We start from the raw sequence: 19,612 nt of genomic DNA on the forward strand, positions 1-19,612 counted from the left end.
CTCTCTCTATATATACACCATGGGGCTCTACATTTGCCACTTGAGTGATGGGCTTACTAGAAGCACAAATCTTAGCATCACACAACATGCCCTTGTAACCTGCACATGTAACCCCCTAAATCGAAACTACAATAATTTTTTAAAATACATAAAATTACCTTCAGGCCAGGCACAGATTATGTCTGTAATCCCAGCACTTTGGGAGGCTGAGGCAGGTGGCTTAGCTGAGGTCAGGAGTTTGAGACCAGCCTGGCCAACATGGTAAAACCCCGTCTCTACTAAAAGTACAAAAATTAGCTGGGTGTGGTGGCAGGCGCCTGTAATCTCAGCTACTCAGGAGGCTGAGGCAGGAGAATTGCTTGAACACGGGAGGCAGAGGTTGCAGTGAGCCAAGATCACACCACTGCACTCCAGCCTGAACGACAGAGTGAAACTCCATCTCAAATTAAATACACCGCCTGACTGGCAGTGTGATACCCTATGGCACCCCCATTAAAATCACCTTTCCACAATGAGTTTGGTCAGAATGGACTCTTCGTATTGGGTGGCGTCTTCATTCTGCTGAACGTTTCGGGGGTCTTTTTTGGGTTTCGCTTCGTTAAGCTGCATTCCCAGCAATGGGACGGCAGCTGGGGACATCTCTTGCCTAGTGGTGTTGCCATCTTGTTTGGAAAAGTCTAGATTATCAGAGAGAGATGAGGGAGAGCGGGCCGACTTGTCCCCTCTTTTGTCTGCTTTTTTCTTTTCTTTCACCATTGCCTTGGGAAGATTCAATGGTTACTTGAATCAAATGATTCCTTTGGTTCAGAGCTGCTTGTTTCAAAGCACTGAAGAGTTTTATCTGAAAAATAAAAATTACGTCTCCAAACACTTGGGGTTTTCATTTGTAGTTAAAATTTCAGTTTTACAACACAATGTCATTATCATTCTCCTGCCAAAGTCTGAAAAATTAGTTACCACGGCCGGGTGTGGCGGCTCACACCTGCCATCTCAGCACTTTGGGGAGGCCGAGGCGGGAGGATCATGTGAGTCCAGGAGGTCGAGATCAGCCTAGGCACATAGTGAGACGCCCCCTCTCTAAAAAAAATACAAATAAATTAGCCAGGCGTGGTGGCACATGCCTGTAGTCCCAGCTACGAGGGAGGCTCAGGTGGGAGGACTGCTTGAGCCTGGGAGGTCGGGAGATCACACCACTGCACTCCAGTCTAACAGAGCAAGACTCTGTCTCAAAAATCATAATAATTACAAGTTTCAAGCACCATCAGTTTATAAATATACAACCTCAACACTGCATTGGTTGTTCCCAACTTTTTTTATTTTTGAGACAGAGTCTCACTCTGTCACCCAGGTTGGAGCACAGTGGCACAATCACGGCTCACTGCAGCCTCAACCTCCCAGGCTCAGGCGATCCTTCCACCTCAGCCTCCCAAGTAGCTGGGACCACAGGCATGCATCACCACACCTAGCTAATTTTTTGTAGAGACAGGGTCTTGCTATGTTGCCCCGGCTGGTCTGGAACTCAGCTCAAGCAATCCGCCTGTCTCAGCCTCCCAAAGTGCTGGGATTATAGGTGTGAGCCACTGCACCTGGCCCTAAAAATTATTTAAGTTGGAACCATTGTCTAGCATGGTTTCTTGAAAGGTATCCCTACACATGAAAAAGGCTACTTAACCTCTAGGAGGCGGGCAGATCATGAGGTCAGGAGATCAAGACCACCCTGGCTAACACGGTGAAACCCCATCTCTACTAAAAATACAAAAAATTACCCAGGCATGGTGGCACATGCCTGTAATCCCAGCTACTTAGGAGGCTGAGGCAGGAGAATCACTTGAACCCAGGAGGCAGAGGTTACAGTGAGCTGGGATTGTACCACTGCACTCCACCCTGGGCAACAGAGCGAGACTCTGTCTTTAAAAAAACCCTCTCCTTATAGGTCAGCATTGTAAAGTGTGCAAGAGCTGGATTCAGGGTCCTGCACTGTCCATTACCAGTTCTGTGGGTTTTGTGTTGTTGTTGTTGTTTTGAGACGGAGTTTCACTCTGTCATCCAGGCTGGAGTGCAGTGGCGCGATCTCAGCTCACTGCAACCTCTGCCTCCTGGGTTCACGCCATTCTCCTGCCTCAGCCTCCTAAGTAGCTGGGACTACAGACACCTGCCACCAAGTCCGGCTAATTTCTTTCATATTTTTAGTAGAGACAGGGTTTCACCGTGTTAGCCAGGATGGCCTCTATCTCCTGACCTGGTGATCCGCCTGCCTCGGCCTCCCAAAGTGCTGGGATCATAGGCGTGAGCCACTGGGCGTGGGTGCCTGGCCCAGTTCTGTGTTTTTGGGTTTTTTGTTGTTGTTGTTGTTGTTGTTTTGAGATGGAGTCTAGCCCTGTCATCCAGGCTGGAGTGCAGTGGCAGGATCTCAGCTCACTGCAACCTCCGCCTCCCGGATTCAAGCGATTCTCCTGCTTCCACCTCCCGAGTAGCTGGGATTACAGGCGCCTGCCACCACACTCAGCTAATTTTTGTATTTTTAGTAGAGATGGGGTTTCACTGCATTGGCCAGGCTGGTCTCGAACTCCCAACCTTGTGATCTGCCCACCTTGGCCTCCCAAAGTGCTGGGGTTACAAGTGTGAGCCACCACACCCCGCCGGTTTTCCTTTTTTTTTTTTTTTTTGAGACGTGGGTCTTGCTACGTTTTTCCCAGGCTGGTTTTGAACTCCTGGCCTCAAGCAATCTTCCCACCTTCTCCCAAAGTGCTAGGATTGCAGGCATGAGCCACAGAGCATGGTCAAGTGCTGTGTTCTAAAGCAAGTTGCTTAATCTCCTCTGCCTCACAAATAGAAATAACAGTACCTTGTATCATAAGAATTAAATCGATGACACACAGAAAAATCCCTAAGTACAGGGTACAGAGCAAAGGCAATAAATTGAGTGATTATCTCGTCCCTTTCCTGTTTTCAAACTTGAAATCATTGGTTTCCTACTCCCTCTAGCACTGCCATCGATTGAGCCCCTCTCATATGCGAGACAAGCAAGGAACAGTGTGCTGGAGTGGCGTTTCCAGCACATCATTGCTTGAGCTGTATTTCCAGCGCGTCCTTGCTCGAGCTCCGTTTCCAGCTCATATCTTTGCTTGTCTGGCATATGAGCTGCGGTGCAGGGTTTCAAAGCCATAGTTCACGACTTTCCTAATCTGGCCCCACTGAAAGCACCCTGGTCCATCAGGCAGGATGCATAGGTGAGCCATGTGGTGAAGGCCAGGTCTGGTCCCTTTTCATAGGCCCAAGGGGTGCAGTGAGCCCTTCTTGCCCTCTTCTTCCTGGATGCCGTCCTCTGGCCACCCCAGCCTCCAGCTGAACCCACCTCCAGCCTTCTCTCTTCCTCCATTGTTTATTTATTGAGACAGGGTCTCGCTCTGTCACCCAGGCTGGAGTGCAGTGGTGCGATCTCCACTCACTGCCACCTCTGCCTCCCAGGTTCAAGTTATTCTTCTGCATTAGCCTCCCAAGTAGCTGGGATTACAGGCGCCCGCCAGCACTCCTGGCTAATTTTTGTATTTTCAGTAGAGACGGGGTTTCACCATGTTGGTCAGGCTAATCTCGAACTCCTAACCTCAGGTGATCCTCCCACCTCGGCCTCCCAAAAGTGCTGGGATTACAGGCCTGAGCCACCGCGCCCGGCCAAGCTTTCTCTCTTCCTTCAAACACTACCTTGCTCCTTCACACGCCCGACCACTGTCTCAGCGAAGCCGCCCCTGGGTCACCTAGCCCAAGCTACTCTCACCTCTAAATCTAGAGGGACCTTTACTACGAGGTTTACGGTCCTCTGTCAGTGACCTACAAATAAGTGAACTACAAATCAAGCCAATTTCGTTTCTCAGTGCGTGTTTCCTAATGTTTCCTCTCTGTTCTCCGGGGCTTAAGGAGAGGCCATCTCTCTCCGGTGTCTACGGTGAGGCGGGAAGAATGGGCTCCCTGCACTGGTCGGCCCGGCCTAGGCCCTCCTCGCCCATCACGCACGTGCTCGGGTCCTGGGAGGCCGCGTCAGTCCGGCCGGCCGGGAAGGAGCAGGACTCGGTCGCCACCGCTGTCCTGGCTACGCATGACCGCGGCCTGGGGCGCTCACCTCGCTCCAGGAGCCCAGAGACCTCGCCGGGCTCGGGCGAGGTGTTGCAGGGCTCTCCGCGTCCCAGATCCCGCTCTGGTCTCCAGGCAACCGCGGACGCCGCCTGGCCCGCCCTGTGCTCTTAAAGGGGCCGCGCGCCAGCGCCAAGCAAGTGTCCCGCCCTTGCTGGTCCTGAAGGCCAGGGGGAAAGGCTGGGCGCTGGAGGCAGCAGGCCAGGGGTTTCCAAGCTCTGCTAACTGCTTCATCATAAAATAGGAATAACGCAGGCATTAGTTTTCCCACTGCTGTTGCAAACAAATTACCATGAATTTAGTGGCTTGAAGCAACACAAATTTATTATCCTACAGTCTGTAAATTAGGCCCACAGTGCTGGTTCCTTCCAGAGGCTCCGGTGAAGCATCCGTTTCCTTGCCTTTTCCAGCTTTTCCAGAAGCGGTCCCCAACCTTTCTGGCACCAGAGACCGGTTTCGCAGAAGACAATTTTTCCACGGATGGGGGTAGGGGATGGTTTCAGGATGATTCAAGCGCGTTGCATTTACTGTGCACTTTATTTCTATTATTTTTACATTGTAACATATAATTAAATAATTATACAACTCACCACCATAGACTCAGTAGGAGCCTGAGCTTGTTTTCCTGCAACTAGACGGTCCCATCTGGGGGTGACGGGAGACAGCGACAGATCATCAGACATCGGATTCTCTTAAGGAGTGTGCAACCTCCATCCCCCGCGTGTGCAGTTCACAATAGGGTCTGTGCTCCTATGAGAATCTAATGCCCACCGCTGATATGACAGGAGGCGGTGCTCAGGTGGTAACACCAGCCATGGGGAGTGGATCTAAATACAGATGAAGTTTCGCTGGCTTGCCCGCCCCAACCTGCTGTGCACTCTGGTTCCCAACAGGCCATGGACCACTACTGGTCTGTGGCTGGAGTGCTGGAATCCCTGTTCCAGAGGCTGCTTGCAATCCTTGACTAGTGGTACCTCCTTCCATCTCCAAAACTAGCATGGCCGCCGCTCTCTGGCCAGCAGGGAAAGGTCTCCACCTTCGAAGGACTCACCCAATGGACTGGGCCCACCCAGACAATCCAGGATAATCTCTCTACTGCAAGATCCTTAACCCGGCCAGGCAATATGGCTCACACCTGTAATCTCAGCACGTTGGGGGGCCGGGGCAGGTGGTCAGGAGTTCGAGACCAGCCTGGCCAGCATGCAACATGTTGAAACCCTGTCTCTACTAAAAATACAAAAATTAGCCAGTTGTGGTTGTGGGCACCTGTAATCCCAGCTACTCTGGAGGCTGAGATGGGAGAATCACTTCAACCTGGGAGGCAGAAGCTGCAGTGAGCCCAGATCACGCTAGTGTACTCCAGCCTAGGCAACAGGAGCGAAACTTCAAAAAAAAAAAAAATTCTTCACTCAATCACACCTGCCGAGTCCCTTCTGCCATGTGAGGCAGCGTGGTCACGGTTCTGGGGATTAGGACACAGCTGTCTTGGGGGCTGTTATCCTGCCACAGCTGCCAGTCTGCAGCGTTCGTAAGTGGGATCCTGCAGACGCCAGCACAGTGCCAGACACGATGGCACAGTTACTACTGTACTGCCTCCTCCAAGGGATTCTGAAGCAGGAAGGGGAGACTTCTCTTCCTTGAAGCCCAATCTGGGGAAGGGGTGGGCAGCAGGGGGAGTCACATCCGTCCTCTCTGGGCCCCCAAGAGGACATCTTTACTTCCATTTTCAGCCCAGTTCAAACAGGACAAGGTTCCATGAAAACTACTTGAAAAGACAGACAAGGATTCTTATATTCCCAGAACCACTCAAGGCCAGTAACTGGAATGTTCTATAGCTCACACCCTGAGGAAACCAAATCACAGCATCAAATTATGGGAAAATCAAACTCTTTTTGTTCCCCTGCGAGGACAGTACTTTGCTACCTTGGCTGCACAGAGGAACGTTTAAAAATAGTGACCCCTATCCCATCCAGTCATTTTCTTCCAGCCGGGCAGACAGTCCCCCTTGTTTAAAAATTTAATGTCAATCAGGACTGAGAATCACTAACCCAAAAGGACCCTAATTTTAAATTTATGAAATTAAAGATGAATTTAATTATTAAGGGTTGAAAGTTATACACTAAACTATGTCCAGCCAGAGCAGAGGGCTGAGTGACTTCCACAGCGGTTTGTTTTGTTTTGTTTTGAGACGGAGTCTTGTTCTATCCCCCAGGGTGGAGTACAATGGCACGATCTCGGCTCACTACAACCTCTGTCTCCCTGGTTCAAGAGATTCTCCTGCCTCAGCCTCCCGAGTAGCTGCGATTACAGGCATGCGCCACCACGCCTGGCTAATTTTGCATTTTTAGTAGAGGCGGGGTTTCTCCGTGTTGGTCAGTCTGGTCTCGAACTCCCGACCTCAGATGATCCTCCTGCCTCAGCCTCCCAAAGTGCTGGGATCACAGGCATGAGCCACCACGCCCGGCCCAAGTGTTCTTATTTTTATAAAATATGTTCCTGCCTGGACACACACACACACGAGCACATGCAAACAGAAAAAAAAATTTTGCAAGTAGCTCCATCTGGTTTGAAAAGGTTCTCAAGATCACTTTTAAATGGGTCTGATGTGTATTTTTTTTAAGTAGCAGGTTCATTTGAAAACAAAAAAGGTTAGTGAAGACCCTGTCTTTCAAAACATAAAAATCTGCAATAAAACCGATGATTCCATACAGTGACTCCTGTCAGTTCTGCGAAATGACACCCAGGTTGGCTATGTGTCTCATGGTTGGCCTTCCATGGGGACAGTTCCAGGGGTGGTCCATCTCCCCCATGTGGGTGATCAGTTTCTTCATCTCGCTTGTGTTAAGAGCAGTCCCAATCATCACCTGAGGACGAGACACAATGGTTCAACGTTTTAATCGTTTTTTTTTTGACATCAGAATGGCAGCTCTTCAGAAGTACTGTTCTCTAAAATGAGACTGGACAAGATTACAGCTCAAAAACCACCTTCCCTGAAAAACCTTCCCCCAGAGAAGCCTAGGTTCTAGATCTCAGCCCTCCACCTTTCTGTGACATCAGGCCTCTTGTGGCTGCTTCAAGGTGGCACCGCCTCCACTACAGACGCGACCACACCTGTCCCGAATGCAGCCACTCTCAGCGGCCACCCTGCCCTCTCGCCCTGGCAGGTGCAGCAGCCTCCCAGCTGGGCTCCCCGCCCCACTGCGAGCCCTCCGAGCCTCTCTCCACTCAGCAGCCAGTGATTACGTCTAAAGCGCTGTCAGGTCATGTCGTTCCGCTCCACGGCTTCCCCCTCACCTGAACAAAAGCCCCCGTCTGTCCCTGACTTGGCCCTCACTGGGCTGTGCCTGCTCCCCCACCTCCAAGCACGAATGCCTCCCTTCCTCACACCAGCTGCACTGCTACTCCCTTCCTCTTGCACAGTTCCATCAAGCAAACACCTGCCTCAGGGCTGTGGCACTCCCGGGACCCTCTCCCCCAGTGGGTGCAGGCGTCACCCCCCTCTGTTGAGCTCCACCCTGCTGCCCTGGCAGGGCACTCCAGCCCTGGCCCTGCTGCCTCCCTGCCATGGGTCCTCTGACAGGAAGGAGAGGAGACAAGCCTGAAGCGCTCTGTCACCTCCCTTCTTCCTGCAGCACCGAGGGCTCGCCATGTGCCAAGCACAGTCGGAAAGCGGTGACAGCAGTGATGGCAGGGTTCCACCAGGTCGGAGGAGGACAGATAATCAACAGGTCAACAGAGAACCAAGACAGATGGCGTCCAGGAGAGGGGGCCTGCTCAGGTGTGGGGAGGGGGTGAAGGGTGAAGGTGGCAAACCCAGGTAGAGAGGAGCGTAGGGAGAATGGGTGTAAGGCGGGGAGGAGACTGGGCAAGTGTGGAACTGGAAGGTGGCCACATGGCTGGAAGCGTGGTAGGGAGGAGATGGGGCTGGAAGGGTGGGCAGGCAGTGATAACACCGGAGACGGAGGAGTAGGCCAGGGCGGGAGGGAAGGAGCAGCCTGTGGTTCCCCGGGCCCCTGAGTCACACTAAAGACTCGGGACATCAAAACTGACCAGCTGTGAGCTCAGCTCCACACTCTCACTCACAGATGCCAAGAGTGGAAGGTCCATATTAGGTCTTGTTGTTTTTTTTGCGAGGCAGGGGGTGGTGGGGAGACTCCGTCTCCCAGACTGGAGTGCAGCGGTGCGATCTCAGCTCACTGCACCTCCGCCTCCCAGATTCAAGCAATTCTCCCGCTTCCGCCTCCCGAGTAGCTGGGATTACAGGCGCCCGCCACCACACCCAGCTAATTTTTGTACTTTTAGTTGGGGTGGGGTTTCACTATGTTGGCCAGGCTGGTTTCAAATTCCTGACCCCAGGTAATCAGCCCACTTCTGCCTTCCAAAGTGCTGGGATTACAGGTGTGAGTCACCACGCCCAGCCCATATTAGGTCTTTATCAAAGAAACACTGTGGCTAGAACTCAGACTCTGGGCCCTCTTCTAATTAAACTCTGCCTTTGGTCATTTCATCTAATCTCAGGGCTGTAAGTTACACCTGATGCTCCCACAGCAGGCTCCCTCCCACCCACTCCCCACGTGGCCCCCAGCTGCTGCTCTCCCCAGCTGCCCCAGTCATGGCACCCCTTCCAGTCTGTTCTCTCTCCAGCAGCTGCAATCATGGGACTCCGAGTCTGTTCTCTCCAGTGGCTCCAGCCACACACAGCACAGACCCCCAGGGTCTAGGCATGACCGGCAATACTCTGGACGCCTCTGGACGCAGCTCTGCTCACTCCCTTCCCCTCTCCAGGGACACAATCGGCCTCTGGCTTCAGTCTTGCTACTTCCTCCACTTGGAAAGTTCTTACCCAAGAGGGCTCCAGCCTACTTTTTTTTTTTGAAACAAGGTCTTACTTTGTCACCCAGGCTGGAGTGCAGTTGCGTGATCTTGGCTCATTGCAACCTCAACCTCCCCGGCTCAAGTGATCCTCCCACCTCAGCCTCCTGAGTAGCTGCTGACTGCAGGCACATGCCACCACGCCTGGTTAATCTTTCAATTTCCCCACCTTTTAGATGGCAGCTGAGATGCCACCTGCCCAGATGCTGTTCCCTGACCACCATCTCACCTGGTCACCATGTTTTTTTGTAGTCATTTCCTGTCCCAAGACGCTGTTTTAGGCCAGGCGCGGTGGCTCACGCCTGTAATCCCAGCGCTTTGGGAGGCCTAGGCGGGCGGATCACGAGGTCAGGAGATCGAGACCAGCCTGACCAACATGGTGAAACCCCGTCTCTATTAAAAATATAAAAATTAGCCAGGTGTGGTGGTGCACACCTGTAGTCCCAGCTACTCGGGAGGCTGAGGCAGGCGAATAGCTTGAACCCGGGAAGCGGAGGTTGCAGTGAGCTGAGATCACGCCACCGCACTCCAGCCTGGTAGCAGAGCAAGACTCCGTCTCAAAAACAAACAAAAGCGCTGTTTGAATCTCTTGGCTGTGCTCACTGGCATCTAATGGGTGTCGTTTATTTGTGGTGATGTCTGTTTCTCCCCACTGTCCACTCCACAGGGGCAGGGGCTGCAGCCGCCTTGTTACCTCTGTGTCCCCAGCACCTGGAGCAGGGCAGGCCCACAGCAGGGGCTCAAGGAGCATCTGCTGAATAAATAAACGAATGGCATCCTGGCCTTTCCCAATGGCCAGCTGATACAGAGTCACTTTTCTTGGACATCAGGCTAATCCCCCACTGTAGGCGTAGCCCCTGCTACCACCTTCTAACACCAACCAGAGCAGCCGCAGTGGTGCCACGTGCAACGACAACCACAGCACCCCGTGAAGCACCCGCTGCCTCGATGACTCTGCAGAACCTTGTCTAATGTCACCGAGTCCTGGCAGCAGCAAATCTCTATCTACCAGTGTTGTTAGGACCCATGAGGTCCATAGGCGAACAAGGTGCCTCAACCACTAACTGCGTTGGAGTCAACGAAAGCTCTGAGATAGAATACTGGCCGGGCACGGTGGCTCATGCCTGTAATTCCAGCACTTTGGGAGGCTGAGGCAAGGGGCAAAAGGAGACCATGTTTCTACAGACAATTTAAACATTAGCTGGGCATGGTGGTACGTGCCTGTAGTCACAGCTACTCGGAAGACAGAGGCAGGAGGATCGCTTCAGCCTGGGAGGTCAAGGCTACCGTGAACTGTGATTGCGCCACTACACTCCAGCCTGGGCGACAGAGGGAGATCCCGTCTTAAAAAAATAAAGAATACTGTTGGGTTTTTTTTGTTTTGAGACGGAGTCTCGCTCTGCCGCCCAGGTTGGAGTGCAGTGGTGTGAACTCGGCTCACTGCAATCTCCACCTCCCGGGTTCTCACCATTCTCCTGCCTCAGCCTCCCAAGTAGCTGGGACTACAGGTGGCCACCACCACGTCTGGCTAATTTTTTTGTATTTTTTGGTAGAGACGGGGTTTCACCGTGTTAGCCAGGATGGTCTTGATCTCCTGAACTCGTGATCCTCCCGCCTCGGCCTCCCAAAGTGCTGGGATTAGAGGCGTGAGCCACTGCGCCCAGCCAGGAATACTGTTTAACTGAGGTAACAAAAGAGCAATAATTATGAGTCCACGGTCCCAGAGAATGCAGCTACATAGATGCTCAGCCACGATGTTCCACGTAGCTCTGTGTAAAATGACCCCTAGCAATCACAAAGGCGTTTAACAGCCTTGACCAACTCAGGAGCTGGGCTGAGACCTGCCTCAGACTGCAAGCTGGAGCGGCTGAGCTGACAGCCGGGCTTTCTTTACTCACCGACTTCCGACAGGCTCTGGAGGCAAACATCTGCTTGACTCGGGACGGCCGGCACATGACCCCAGGGCTGTCGCTTAGCATAAAGATCAGTTCATCAATGTCCTGGGGTCCGAAGGTCCAGTTTTTACTAGTTGGCAAGGAAATCAATTTAGCCCTTTCGGTCACTGGAGCTAAAAGAATACAATTTTGAGAAAAATCCATGACTTGAGAAACACGTTTCACTTGAAAGCTACTTAGAATGAACATCTGAGGCCGGGCGCGGTGGCTCACGCCTGTAATCCTAGCACTTTGGGAGGCCGAGGTGGGCGAATCATGATGTCAGGAGATAGAGACCATCCTGGCTAACATGGTGAAACCCCGTCTCTACTAAAAAATAGAAAAAATTAGCCAGGCCTGTAGTCCCAGCTACTCAGGAGGTTGAGGCAGGAGAATGGTGTGAACCCGGGAGGTGGAGCTTGCAGTGAGCCGAGATTGAGATTCCATCTCAAAAAAAAAAAAAAAGAATGAACATCTGAGAGAGAGGACAGTTACAAAATGCTTTTTGGGGGAGCCTTTTTCATCTTTTATAAAATAAAAAAACTGGTCTGTATGACCTGAAAGATTATTCCCAGCTCTAAAAAGATAAGAATCTATAGTTCTATTTTTTTTTTTTTTTTTTTTTTGAGACAGAGTTTCACTCTTGTCACCCAGGCTGGAGTGCAGTGACATGATCTCGGCTCACTGCAACCCTTGTCTCCTGGGTTCAAGCAATTCTCCCACCTCAGCCTCCTGAGTAATTGGGATGACAGGCGCCCGCCACCACACCCAGCTAATTTTTCTATTTTCAGTAGAAATGGGGTTTCACCATGCTGGCCAGGCTGGTCTCGAACTCCTGACCTCGGGCGATCTGCCCGCCTTGGCCTCCCAGAGTGCTGGGATTACAGGTTTGAGTCACCACACCCAGCCGCTATGGTTCTAATAAATAACTTACCATTTTCATCAATAACAAAATCAAAGCCATTCTTTCTAAATATTTCCAGATTTTCTATCAGAACAGCTTCATTAACAGCAGTTAAGTTGAGAGTCTGAGGTCTGAAAAACACAAAAATGATGCAAACTGTATCCTGAAGCCAAACATTTAGCTTTACAGCAGAAATGAAATGAGAACAACAATACTGTATTTTGAATTCATGTCAAAATAGCAACATGAATAACAACACTATTCAGCTAAGTGTCATAAAACTTCCTGAGAAGTTCCTTTTAATTTTCTCTTTCTTAAAGTTCTTTTTAGAAGTTAAAGTAGCTACAGGCCAGGTGCAGTGGCTCATGCCTGTAATCTCAGCACTTTAGGAGGCCAAGGCAGGCAGATCTCTTGAGGCCAGGAGTTTGAGACCACCCTGGTCAACATGGTGAAACCCTCTCTCTACTAAAAATATAAAAATTAGGCCAGGCATGGTGGCGCATGCCTGTAGTCCCAGCTACTTGGGAGGCTTAGGCAGGAGATTCGTTGGAACCCAGGAGGCAGAGGCTGCAGTGAGCCAAGATCACGCCACTGCACTCTAGCCTCGGAGACACGACAAGACTATCTCCAAAAAATTTAAAAAAAAAAAACCCACAAAGAAAATGAGCTGGAAGTGCTGGCTCGTGCCTGTAATCCCAGCTACTTGGGAGGCTGAGGCACTAGAATTGCTTGAACCCAGGAGGCGGAGGTTGCAGTGAGCTGAGATCGCACCACTGCACTCCAGCCTGGGCACCAGGGCAAGACTCTGTCTCAAAAAAAAAAAAGTTAAAGTAGCTACAAAAGTAGTTTGCCTTTTCCCCAGTCTGCCACCTCAGTGACTCCAACTTTTTCTGAATCCTTTCCTTAAGGATAACAATATCACAAAAATGCTATTTTTCCTCCTTCTAATAGGGAATTTGAAACACTGGGTTAGGTCATTGCCAGCATTTGTAAACAGAATGAACAGACAGAATTTATTTTGCTATCCTGTTCCATCCTTTGCCTGTATTATATCTCCATCCTTCTCCTGGATTTAGTGTGTGCTTTTTTTTTTTTTTTTTTTTTAACTTTTTGTTATTTTTTCAAAGATAGAGACAGGGTCTCACTATGTTGCCTAGGCTGGTCTCAAACTCCTGGGCTCAAGCGATCCTCTCACCTCGGCCTCTGAAAGTGCTGGGATTACAAGTGTGAGCCACTGCATCCAGTTCTGAGTGCTGGATCAGACAAACACTGCTAAAGGCAGGAGACAGCCAGTGAGCAAACACAGGCGTGGTCCTGGAGCTAACAGATTACTGGGGAAGAAAGATGTTGAGCAGATACTCATGCAAGTCGATTATGATGACAAATGACAGGAAGGTCAGGAAGAAAAAGCACCCAGTGTCATAAGTGAGACTTCACCTGGGGTCAGGAAGTGACCTCTGAGCTGAGTCTGGGGATAAGAGAGAGTTAATCAGGTAATCGGGGAGAAGTGGGTGCAGGGGGCAGGACAAGTACTCTAGGCAGAGACAACAATGTGTGCCAAGCCCCGGGATGGACCGCTTATGTTTGCAGAGCCACACGTAAAGATATCCTTCATTCTGCTTAGTGGCCACACAGGGATTCATCAGGCCTGCCAAGGGAAAAAGAAAGATGGCCAGAGAGGCTCGAGTACAGAGAACAAGAGGAAGAGGAATGGGAAAAGCTACAGAGGTCAACGGGGCCACCCTATGCAGGGGCTGGCAGGCAGGGTGGAACTGGGCCTTTATCCTTTAATCTTGAAGTGTGGTCCATCTGGGACCCAAAGTGGTCTGTGATTACCTGGGCCAACTTGAGATGTCACAGACGAGAGGTTATTTTTGCCAAATGGCTAAAAAATACAAGACCTCAGCTGGGCACGGAGGCTCATGCCTGCAATCCCAGCACTTTGGGAGGCTGAGGCGGGTGGATCACTTGAGGTCAGGAGTTCGAGACTAGCCTGATCAACATGGCACAACCCCCTCTCTACTAAAAATACAAAAATTAGCCAGGTGTGGCAGGCAGGTGCCTGTAGTCCCAGCTACTCAGGAGGCTGAGACAAAAGAATCACTTGAACCGGGAGGCAGAGGTTGCAGTGAGCCGAGATCACACCACTGCTCTCCAGCCTGGGCAAAGGAGCGAAACTCTGTCTCAAAAAAAAAAAAGAAAAGAAAAGAAAAGAAAAACCTCCATTAAGAGGAACAGGGAAGGGATATGTCAGGATTATAAAGTAGCTTACTAAATGTCTTTATTATTACCATTGCCTCCTACTGAGAATAAAAACAATTCATGCATTCCACGGGAGAGTACTCAGTAAGCTAGATAGGTTTTTTCCAGCTGTTCAGGGATACATTTCTCCATGTGGGATCTACTCGTTGGGATCTCAGTTTACTTCTCTGTGTGGTTTAGTTTCCCGCACGAAAATCCATGACCTCTTCTTACAACTTTGCTCAAGACAGTACTTTGGTTTTATACTATACACTATCACACCTGGCCTTTGTAAAGTGATCAGGGTAAAACATCCCAGTTTGGCCGAGGAAAGAGAAATACCAAATTCTGCAGTGACTATCTTAAAATAATGTTTATATTTTATTTTATTTATTTGTGAGGCAGAGTCTCACAGTCTCACTCTGTCTCCCAGGCCGGAGTGCTATGCAGTGGCATGTTTATATTTTATTTATTTGTTTGTAAGACAGGGTCTCACTGTCTCACTCTGTCTCCCAGGCCGGAGTGCTGTGCAGTGGCACAACCATGGTAGCCTCAATCTCCTGGGCTCAAATGATCCTCCCACCTCAGCCTCCTGAATAGCTGGGACCACAGGCACACACTATCAAGTCTGGCTAATTTTTTATATTTGTTGTAGAGACAGGGTTTCACCATGATGCCCAGGCTGGTCTCAAACTCCTAAGCTCAAGGGATCTGCCTGCCTCAGCCTCCCAAAGCTCTGGGATTACAGGCGTGTGCCCCTGCACCCAACCTGCAGCAACCATCTGACTTCTGATTACTCTACTGTAAATCAAGACTGGTGCACAGGCTGTCTTTCTGAACACACACATTCCATACACTATCCATACTAATACTGGGCACTATAAATTGCCCTCATCAAAAGGAGCTTCTGCCTAACCAGTGATCAACATTTTTAATAGCTAAAAAGGTCTGATACTTAGAGAACATGTTAACTGTGTGAACTTGGGCAGGTTACTCAACCTCTCAGTGTGCCTCAGTTTTATCACTTGTGGAATGGTGATGGTAACAGTAACAACCTCATTGGTTTTTGAGGATTAAATGAACTAATACACATACATTATTTCAACAGTGCCTGGCAGATACTAGGCATTCAGTAAATGGTAACTATCACTATTATTATGTAAAAAGTATAAAAATCTGCTATATGAATACTTATGGAAAAATACATATATACATATAGACACACATATAAACTAGTAGATCTTTTTTTTTTTTTTTGAGATGGAGTCTCGCTGTGTCGCCTAGGCTGGCGTGCAGTGGTGGATCTCGGCTCACTGCAACGTCTATCTCCCAGGTTTAAGCGATTCTCCTACCTCAGCCTCCTGAGTATCTGGAATTACAGACGTGCACCGTCATGCCTGGCTAATTTTTTGTATTTTTACTTTTTATCATTATTTTTTTTTTTTTGAGATGGAGTTTCACTCTTGCTGCCCAGGCTGGAGTGCAATGGTGCAAACTCGGCTCACCACAACCTCCATCTCCCGGGTTCAAGTGATTCTCCTGCCTCAGCCTCCCAAGTAGCTGGGATTACAGGTGCCCGCCACCATGCCTGGCTAATTTTGTATTTTTACTACAGACAGGGTCTCACCATGTTGGTCAAGCTGGTCTCGAACTCCGGACCTGGAGTGATCCATCTGCCTCAGCCTCCCGAAGTGCTAGGATTACAGGCATGAGCCACCGCGCCCGGCCTTTTTGTATTTTTAGTAGAGGTGGGGTTTCACCATGTTGGCCAGGCTGCTCTCTAACTCCTGACCTCAGGTGATCACCTGCCTCGGCCTCCCAAAGTGCTGGGATTACAGGTGTGAGGCATTGCACCCGGCCAGTTCGATCTTTTTTATTTTTTACACCCCTCCTTCCTAGATCTCTTCCTTTTTTAGTAGATACAAGGTCTTGCTATGTTGCCCAGGCTGGTCTCAAACTGCTGGTCTCTTGTGATCCTCTTGCCTCGGCTTCTGTTAGATTTTTTTTTTTTTTTTTTTTTTTTTTTTTTTGAGATGCAGGCTCACTCCGTTGCCCAGGCTGGAGTGCAGTGGCCGGATCTCAGCTCACTGCAAGTTCCGCCTCCCGGGTTCAGGCCATTCTCCTGCCTCAGCCTCCCGAGTAGCTGGGACTACAGGTGCCCGCCACCGTGCCTGGCTAATTTTTTGTATTTTTTTTTTTAGTAGAGACGGGGTTTCACCGTGTTAGCCAGGATGTTCTCAATCTGCTGACCTCGTGATCTGCCCGTCTCGGCCTCCCAAAGTGCTGGGGTTATAGGTGTGAGCCACCGCGCCCGGCCTAGATCTTAAATTTGAGGGGGAGTTTGGGAATCAACACTAAAAAAAACTTACGCAATAAGCCTCTGTCCCTGGAGCACGGTGTGCTGTTGCAGCATCTCAAAGTTATATTTCTCATCTGTGGCATGCTGGTCCACTATGAAGAGATCCTCGTTCAGTTTGGTTATTATAAATCCCAGGTTAAACTGACCAATGATTTCCATTTCTGCAAACATCGTTTTACTGCAGGTAGAAAATGTTAATTATGAGATACTTTACAAGATTATTTTTCTGATTTTGTTATAGACGACTGTAATAAAAAAAAGTCACACAATACAAAAACACAAAATAAAGTCCCCAGTCATCCTACTTTCTTTTTTTTTTTTTTTTTTTTTTTTTTAAGACAGAGTCTCGTTCTGTCACCCAGGATGGAGTGCAATGGCACAATCTCAGTTCACTGCAACCTCCACCTCCCAGGTTCAAGTGATTCTTCTGCCTCAGCCTCCTGAGTAGCTGGGATTACAGGCAAATGCCACCATGCCCAGCCAATTTTTGTATTTTTAGTAGAGGCAAGAGTTTAATCATGTTGGTCAGGCTGGTCTCGAACTCCTGACCTCATGATCTGCCCGCCTCGGTCTCACAAAGTGCTGGGATTACAGGCATGAGTCACTGCACCTGGCTTAACCATCCCACTTTCTAAAGATAACATTAATTATTCATTCATCCAAGTCTCTGGAGAAGGCATCAGTTGCTACTATTAACAATTTAAATGGAATATATCCTTCTAGACCCTTGTCTCTCTATATAAATTTTTTTTAATTTTAAAAAACAAAAATGGAACCTTAATTCTCCATTCCACTGTCATCACTTAATGCATCTGAAAGATGTTTGCAGATCTGTACACGCAGATCTACTTCATTTTTTTTTAATATTATTTTTCTAACACGGAGTCTCACTCTGTTGCCCAGGCTGGCCTGCAGTGGCACGACCTTGGCTCAAGGCAACCTATGGTCCTGGGTTCAAGCAATTCTCCTGCCTCAGCCTCTCGAGTAGCTGGGACTACAGGCATGCACCGTCAAGCCCAGCTAATTTTTTATTTTTAGTAGAGACGAGGTTTCACCATGTTGGCCAGGCTGGTCTTGAACTCTTGACCTCAAGTGATCCACCCGCCTTGACCTCCCAAAGTGCTGGGATTACAGGTGTGAGCCACCGTGCCCGGCCTACTTCATTCTTTTTAATGGCCATATAGGAAGTCACTGCACGGATGTACCATAATTTGTCTGTCAAATTCCCGACTAAAGCACATTTCAGTTGTTTCCAATTTCAATCGTGCGCTCAAAGCTGCAACAAAGACTTCTGTGCATAAACCTGCTCATCTGTGGGTGCATTTCCGGGAGACAGACGCTAGAGGGAGAATCACATATGTACTTTTTGATGGGAAATCTGAGAAAATGCACACTCCCACCAATGGTGTCTAAGGGTACCTTTTGGCCAATACTGGATATCAATCCTTCTAACCTCTGCCAGGCCGACCCCTGGGTCCTTTGCTGGGTGGCTTCAACATCTAATGTCATAGATACTATCTTAGTCAATCCAGACAAAAGACAGACACCGCCCCCAACCTTCACACGAGAAACTGACACTGTCACTCTCAGTCCCACACAAGTAAACGCGGTGAAAATGGATTTCCCGCAGTATCGGTGCTGTGACTATAAGAAATGACTCTGTTAAAGCAGCCATGGATGTTTTCTGGTTCTCACCTGGTGGCCTGAGCTGAGGATGAAAGGACCTGAGATTAGGCCAGGCACAGGGGCTCACGCCTGTAATCCCAGCACTTTGGGAGGCCAAGGTGGGCAGATCATTTGAGGTTGGGAGTTCAAGACCAGCCTGGCCAACATGGTGAAACCCCATCTCTACTAAAAATACAAAAAATTAGCCAGGCGTGGTGGTGGGCACCTGTACTCCCAGCTACTTGGGAAACTAAGGCAGAAGAATCGCTTGAACCCAGGAGGCAGAGGTTGCAGTGAGCTGAGATCGTACCAGTGCACTCCAACCTGGGTGAAAGAGCGAGACTCTGTCTCAAAAAAAAAATAAAGGAGCTGATATTGTTGTTTCTTTCTATAAGTGCTCCAGGAAGACCCAGTCCCATGCCACCATGCTTGTCACCATCACAATCAACCACAGGGGACAGTCTGGTGAACTGTGAGACCTCCACATGGCATGGATTACTGAGCCCACGTTTCCTATTGTGGGGGGCTCCACACAGAGCTCAAATCCAAGTCATAACCAAACCAATCCCCAAATCTTATCTTCGAGGGTCTGTCTCCTGGTACCAATTCCAGATGAGTCAGAGTACAATCAAGAGACAAAAACCACACCAGCGATTTTAACAGGGATTCTGTTTTTTGTTTTTTGCTTTTAAAGACAGGGTCTTGCTCTGTCACCCAGGCTGCAGCACAATGGCATGATCATAGCTCACTGCAGCCTCAAACTCCTGGGCTCAAGTGAGCCTCCCGCCTCAGCCTCCTGAGTACCTGGGACTACAGACGTGCAGCAGTGTACTTGGCTAATTTTTTTTTTCTTTAGAGATGGGGTCTCATTATATTGCCCAGGCTGTTCTCAAACTCCCTGCTTCAGCCTCCCAAAGTGCTGGAATTACAAGGTGTGCACCACCATGCCAGGCCTGAGGAGGAAAAATGTATAATAAAGCATTACACAAACTAGTACAAAGTGGTTAACTACTATGCTAATGAATACAGGAATGGAAAAATGCTACTATCTCTAGGGAAGAGGGAGAGTCCTCAGAAAAGGAACTCTTCTTTTTGTTTTCTTTTTCTTTCTTTTTTTTGTTTTTGAGATGGAGTTCGCTCTTGTTGCCCAGGCTGGAGTGCAGTGGTGCTATCTTGACTCACCACAACCTTCGCATCCCAGGTTCAAGTGATTCTCCTGCCTCAGCCTCCCGAGTAGCTGGGATTACAGGCGTGCACCACCACATCCCAGTAACTTTGCATTTTTAGTAGAGACAAGGTTTCTCCATGTTGGTCAGGCTGGTCTCGAACTCCCGACCTCCTGTGATCCGCCCGCCTCGGCCTCCCAAAGTGCTGGGATTACAGGCGTGCACCACCACATCCCGCTAACTTTGCATTTTTAGTAGAGACAAGGTTTCTCCATGTTGGTCAGGCTGGTCTCGAACTCCCGGCCTCAGGTGATCCACCCGCCTCTGCCTCCCAAAGTGCTGG

General features: G+C 49.5%; 2 protein-coding genes across 7 annotated transcripts in view; both read right to left on the bottom strand.

The window, feature by feature from the left end:
* LOC119623616 (radial spoke head 10 homolog B) overlaps nt 1–4,441 on the bottom strand; it is a 47,983-nt gene extending 43,542 nt beyond the window's left edge. The window contains exon 1 of the mRNA XM_073012801.1: nt 503–4,441. Coding sequence (XP_072868902.1) covers nt 503–756 — 254 coding nt within the window. The 5' untranslated portion in view covers nt 757–4,441. The remainder of the gene's footprint in view (nt 1–502) is intronic.
* Nucleotides 4,442–4,646: 205 nt separating this feature from the next.
* The window catches only part of PMS2 (PMS1 homolog 2, mismatch repair system component), a 40,346-nt gene continuing 25,380 nt past the window's right edge, over nt 4,647–19,612 (bottom strand). For 4 of the 6 annotated variants that reach the window (XM_073012796.1, XM_073012795.1, XM_073012798.1 and 1 more), the window contains 4 exons: nt 16,449–16,616; nt 11,869–11,969; nt 10,899–11,068; nt 4,647–6,992 (listed from right to left, as the gene is read on the bottom strand). In XM_073012796.1, coding sequence (XP_072868897.1) covers nt 6,849–6,992; nt 10,899–11,068; nt 11,869–11,969; nt 16,449–16,616 — 583 coding nt within the window. In that variant the 3' untranslated portion in view covers nt 4,647–6,848. Of the gene's footprint in view, nt 6,993–10,898; nt 11,069–11,868; nt 11,970–16,448; nt 16,617–18,911; nt 19,057–19,612 lie in introns of those variants that run through there. The other 2 variants (XM_008018711.3, XM_073012797.1) reach the window with 2 other exon arrangements.

This window comes from Chlorocebus sabaeus, chromosome 28 (genome assembly GCF_047675955.1).
Source record: "Chlorocebus sabaeus isolate Y175 chromosome 28, mChlSab1.0.hap1, whole genome shotgun sequence".
Lineage (NCBI taxonomy): Eukaryota > Metazoa > Chordata > Mammalia > Primates > Cercopithecidae > Chlorocebus > Chlorocebus sabaeus.